Source organism: Ipomoea triloba, chromosome 2 (assembly GCF_003576645.1).
Source record: "Ipomoea triloba cultivar NCNSP0323 chromosome 2, ASM357664v1".
NCBI lineage: Eukaryota > Viridiplantae > Streptophyta > Magnoliopsida > Solanales > Convolvulaceae > Ipomoea > Ipomoea triloba.
In genome coordinates, this window is record NC_044917.1 from 24,078,252 (window position 1) to 24,084,251 (window position 6,000).

At 42.1% G+C, this 6,000-nt stretch overlaps 1 protein-coding gene across 1 annotated transcript in view; it reads right to left on the reverse strand.

The window, feature by feature from the left end:
* Nucleotides 1-4,500: 4,500 nt before the first annotated feature.
* The window catches only part of LOC116010941, a 4,684-nt gene continuing 3,184 nt past the window's right edge, over nt 4,501-6,000 (reverse strand). Inside the window, exons 2-3 of the mRNA XM_031250433.1 lie at nt 5,444-5,756; nt 4,501-5,084 (exon numbers count right to left, since the gene is read on the reverse strand). Coding sequence (XP_031106293.1) covers nt 4,501-5,084; nt 5,444-5,756 — 897 coding nt within the window. The remainder of the gene's footprint in view (nt 5,085-5,443; nt 5,757-6,000) is intronic.

The window sequence follows — 6,000 nt, forward strand, 5'->3', positions numbered from 1 at the left end:
ATGGACTCCCAATCCATGAAATCAGGTATATTATCACCTAAATCAGCTTTAAATGAACTGTCATGATCTTTATACACTTCAAACACTTTTTGAAATAACAAAGCAGTATGTAGCATCATATAGGTGGAGTTCCACCTAGTAGGAACATCAAGACATAGGGAATTTTTTGCTTCCACCCCAATTAGATCAGATAGATCCCTAAAATTCTGTACCCTAGCAGGTGAGCTCCTCACATACCTAACAGCATCCCTCACTTTCTTAACAGCACTGTCACATTCTTTCAACCCATCTTGTACAACCAAGTTAAGGATGTGAGCAATGCACCTCATGTGCAAATACTTACTCCTAACAGTAGAACAACCCCATGACACCAACTTTTTCTTCAAGAAACCTAGGGCAGTATCATTACTAGAAGCATTATCAACTGTCACACTAAAGACTGATTTTAGACCCAGTCCAAAAGACAACTCTCCAAAGCCTTTGCAATATTTTCCCCCTTGTGGGGATAGATTGGAACAAATGAAATGATCTTCTTTTGGAGCTTCCACTCACTGTCAATGAAATGTTCAGTTATGCACATGTAGTTTATTCTCTAGACTGAGGTTCAAGTATCAGTTGTGATACTGACCCTCTGACTGCTAGTCCTAAAAAAATTCTTCAAGTTAACCCTCTCATCAGAAAATATCTTGAAAATATCCATGCTGATAGTCCATCTTGAAGGGATTTTAAACATAGGACAACAAACTAACACAAACTTCCTAAATCCCTGTCCCTCAACAATCCTAAATGGTAGTTCATCCACAATAATCATCTCAGCTAAGGCTCTCCTTATCAAGTTTGATCAAACACCCAAGTACCCAACACCCCTTCTATGCCTTGACTACTTTCAGTCCCAGCAGAAGAAGGGGCATGTTGGAATGTCAGCAAAGATTGCCTTGTTTCCTTAGAGTGAGAATTTTTAAGGCAGTTTAAAATGTGATTTCTCAAAGAAGAAGTCCCATGTTTTTTGGTCTGACATGCATACGTCTTCAAACAATATAAACATTTTGCCTGGATGACAATGTCCGCCTTGTTTTTGATCTCTTCAAAGTGATCCCATACAGGAGATCTAGTGTCAACCTCTTTCCTTTTCTTAGGAACAGATGGAGGCAATGGCTGCTGAGACTGAGAATTATTTGTCTCTACAGTTGGGGCTTCCACCTCAGGTTGACTCCTTGACATACCACTAATACTTTCCATCTAAAAAGGGGAAAGTATTAGTGAATGGGAAGTCACTCATGGAAAATCATCAACAAATTGGACACAAGCATCTAGCATGCATACAACATATTATTACATAATTACATAACATTCCGAATTGAGAGAAATCCAGATTCAGGAAAATGAGACAATTGAATTTACTTCATCATGTATACTCTAGATTTCATATAATGCACATTTCACATATCACAGTTACCATTTAAGGGTCCAATATCCATAAACTTGATGTTATAACTTATAAAATCCAGATCAGGAACATTTCCCTCAATTCATCATTTCTGGATTTTATTTAAAGGCTTCCACCAAAGTAAACTGGAGATCTCACAGATTACATATAACTTAGGGACATATCACAAATTGGATATCAAAGTAAACTGGAGATCTCACAGATTACATATAACTTAGGAGGGACATATCACAAATTGGATATCAAAGTAAACTGGAGATCTCACAGATTACATTTACATATAACTTAGGAGGGACATATCACAAATTGGATATCAAAGTAAACTGGAGACCTCACAGATTACATAAAACATAGGGACATATCACAAATTGGATATCAAAATAAACTGGAGACCTCACAGATTACATATAACTTAAGAAATGAAACTAGGGTTTCAGATAAGTTAGTGCTTCCACCATAAATCACAACATATCAGCAATACATATCATAAATCCGAGATAGAAACAAAATAAACTTACGAAATGAAACTACGGTTTCAGATAAGTCAGTGTTTCCACCATAAATCACAACATATCAGCAATACATATCACAAATCCGAGATAGAAAAAAAATAAACTTACGAAATGAAACTAGGGTTTCAGATAAGTAAGTGCTTCCACCATAAATCACAACATATCAGCAACACATATCACAAATTCGAAATAGATAAAAATAAACTTCAGAAATCAAACTAGGGTTTCAGATAAGTCAGTGCTTCCACCAGAAATCACAATATATCAGCAATACATCACACAAAAAATCACAAAATTGCAATATATGAATAAATTAAATTAGGGTTTTTTGCGATTTACTTCGTTTTTCACAAATTCCCCGGAAAACAAGGGCTTCTAGCACATATATCACCACTCGAACAGTCATAGACACCACCACGGCACTCCACCAGGGTTTGAGGGCTTCCACCAGTCAAATTCTCAAACAGTCTTACGAGACTACGACTACCGGAGAACACAACTCAGAGAGAAAGAGAATCATGGTGAGTGAATTAGTGAAATCGGAGAAGGGAAGTAGAGAAGATAGTAGAGAGAAATCAGAGAATGAGTCAATGAGAGGTTGAGAGTTGAGAGAATCAGAGAATGAGAAAGTGAGAAGCACAGAGTCATAGAGGTCGCGACTGCGCAATCGCAAATGAGGAGACACTAAGCACTTCTTCAGTATCAACATATATATATATATACTATTAGCACAAACGACGTCGTATCGTAGCAGCCCTATGTAGCCCTAATTTAGTTCAGGTATTCGGGCGGGTCGAAAGCGAAAATACAAAACCCAATCCGAAACCGTTAAACCGACGTCGTTTTGACCTTCGGTTCGGTTACCGAATTTCGGGTTCGGCTCGGTTCGGCAATGTTAAATCGGACCGCGGTCCGGTCGGGTTACTCGGGTCGGTCGGTTCTTGCACACCCCTAACTAGGCCTACACCTAGTATGTCCAGAAGAGAAGAGAAGAAATTGGATGAAGTACAAGGAAGAAAGGCAGGCAGTTACGTGTATTTATAGTCAGCAAAAGGCTGCCTCAGCTCAACACAACACTTTTTGGAAAGCTTTTTTTGTTGCCACCTCTAAAGCCAATTTATATCTTCACCATAACTACAAAATTATGTATGGCACAATGGATATCTTATATTCATCACATTTATACTTTTAATTCATTATGAAATCTTTCCAAATGCCATGCATTCATGGATTGTACTTTATTTTTCAGAGGTTGTACATTAACCTCAAGGTACAACCGAACAAGACACAAACTCACAAAGTACAATTGTTAATACATGTTAAAGTAGAAATTGTATCCGGAGGGACAGAGTCCCAGTACAAAATGCTAACCTGAGAATAGGTCGCTACTGCGAGAGTATGAGCTATAACATTAGTTGATCTAGGAACCAAATCAATAAAGCAATTAGTAAACGTAGAGATAGTGGCCCTGCAAGAATCTACAGCAAAGCCAACATATGAGCAAATATTCCTTGGCGTGAAGAGGAGAGAACGGAGTTGGGAGCAATCCGTTAGTAGCGAAAAGGAGGAAATCAACGCCTTGTTTTTAATCCATGAGAGCGCCTCTTTGCATGCCACTGCCTCCGCCATCAACGGTGAGAAGCAATCAGGGAGTGCACCAGCGCATGCAGCGACAAAACCGCTAGTGGGCGACAAGAGGACTGCCCCGAACGCTGCCTTCATGATTGTTGGGTGATACGTAGCATCGAAATAGCATTTGGGCAACAGTTGGTGCGACTGTGGTGGAACAACCAACACCGTTAAAGGAGTAGGAGCTGGCACCGCAACACCCCCATGGACCTCCCTCCACGCACGTAACGTAGCAGCAGCGGTGACCATAACCTTCCTGGACAGAGGGAGACAGCCATCCCAAACTGCGGAGTTGCGGGCGCGCCAAGTGTGATAAAGAGTAGCTACAACCGATCCTACACCGTCTTCTGGTAAAACACACAGCACACTTAAAAACCACGCACCAAATGTGTCCTCAATAATAGAATGAATAAGTAAAGCAGAATCATGCCATACACGGTTAGAATAATCACACAAAACTAGGGCATGCATAACATCCTCATGGCCTAGGCCACACATTGGGCATGTTGGGTCTACATCTACCCTCTTCTTAAGCAAATTTGTAGAAACAGGGAGGGTGTCATCCAAGGCTCTCCAAAGAAAGGACTTCCACTTTGGTAGGAGTTTAAGTTTCCAAAGGGTACTCCATTTAAGAAAACCTCCAGTTACAAAATCATAATCACCCACAATGGCCCTGTAACCACTCTTCACAGAATAACATCCCTTAGGGTCGCCATGCCAAAACCACGAGTCCTCATAGTCAGGTGATAGAGGGATCCTCGCTATTCGAACTACATCCTCTGGGATGAAAATATCATTCAGAATAGAAGTGTCCCACAACCCACTTCCCTCGTCAACCAACCTAGAAACCAACGAACCACTCAAATGATCAGGCATGGGAGTTTGTATCATTGGACTTGGATCATCAGGCAACTAGGGTGAACCCCAGATTAAAGTAGATCTTCCATTACCAATCCTCCGCCTTACACCCCCAGAGACAAGTCCATGGGCAGCCATAATACTACGCCAGCAGTAGCTGAGGCAACTACCTGTGGAGGCATCCATAAAAGAAGTCCTCGGGTAATACCTAGCCTTATAAATCCTAGCAATAAACGATTGGGGTTCAGTTAAGAAACACCATGCCTGCTTGCCCAGCATAGCCAAATTGAATGCTCGTAGATCCTTGAATCCTAACCCTCCAAACTTTTTGGGTACACACAAGCGATCCCAGGCTTTCCAATGAATTTTCCTTTCAATTCTAGAACCCCACCAATAACGGTTCATGAGCCTCTCAATTGACGAACACACAGTGTCAGGTAGTAGAAAGACACTCATAGAAAAAGTAGGCATGGCATGAGCCACTGTTTTCAAGAGGATTTCCTTCCCTGCTTGTGAAAGTAACTTCTTATTCCACGAACCAATCCGTTGCTTGATCTTATCCTCAATGTAAGAAAAAGCCGCCTTCTTACTCCTCCCTACAAATGCTGGCAAACCGAGGTATTTGCCAAAATTCGGGCCTGAACAACTCCCAGTTCAACCACTACTTCATCCTTGTACTCCTCCGATGTATTCCTACTAAAACAGACACTGGACTTATGAAAATTAACCGCCTGGCCCGACATAGCCTCATACTGATTCAAACACTACTTTACAGCACCAGCTTCCTACGCATTGGCCCGAAAGAAAAGAAGACTGTCATCCGCAAAGAACAAATGGAAAACCGGAGATGCACCCCTAGCTACCCTACAACCACGAATAGCGCCATCCGCTTGTGCTTTCTGCAACAATAGGGAGAGACCTTCTGCGCAAATAATAAATAAATAAGGGGATAGTGGATCCCCTTGTCTCAGCTCACGAGTCAGAATGATTTGCCCACCTGGAGCACCATTCAGCATAATATTGTAGGTGACCGTAGTTACACAAAGCATAATTAGATCCACCCACCGATCAGCAAACCCCAGTGCCTCCAACATTCTACGTAGAAACGGCCACTCCATCCTGTCATATGCCTTCGCCATGTCAAGTTTAAGGGCCCCCCAACCAACCAAACCAGTCTGCTTTTTATTTAGGAAATGACCCACCTCCGCAGCAACAAGAATATTATCATTGATTAGCCTTCCAGGGATGAAAGCACTCTGCGATTCTGAGATTATTCCACCCAAAAACGACTTCATTCTATTCGCTAGAAGCTTGGCCATTATTTTATAGACAACATTACACAAAGCAATAGGTCTTAAATCAGACACTGATTCCGGGGCAGTTTCTTAGGGATTAGAATCACAATTGTCTCTTTTAGACCAACAGGGAACGAACATGTATTCAAACAATTAAGCACAAAAGCACACACATCCGCCCCCCCCCCCCCCCCCCCCCCCCCCCCCCCCCCCCCCCCCCCCCCCCCCCCCCCCCCCCCCCCCCCCCCCCCCCCTCCCC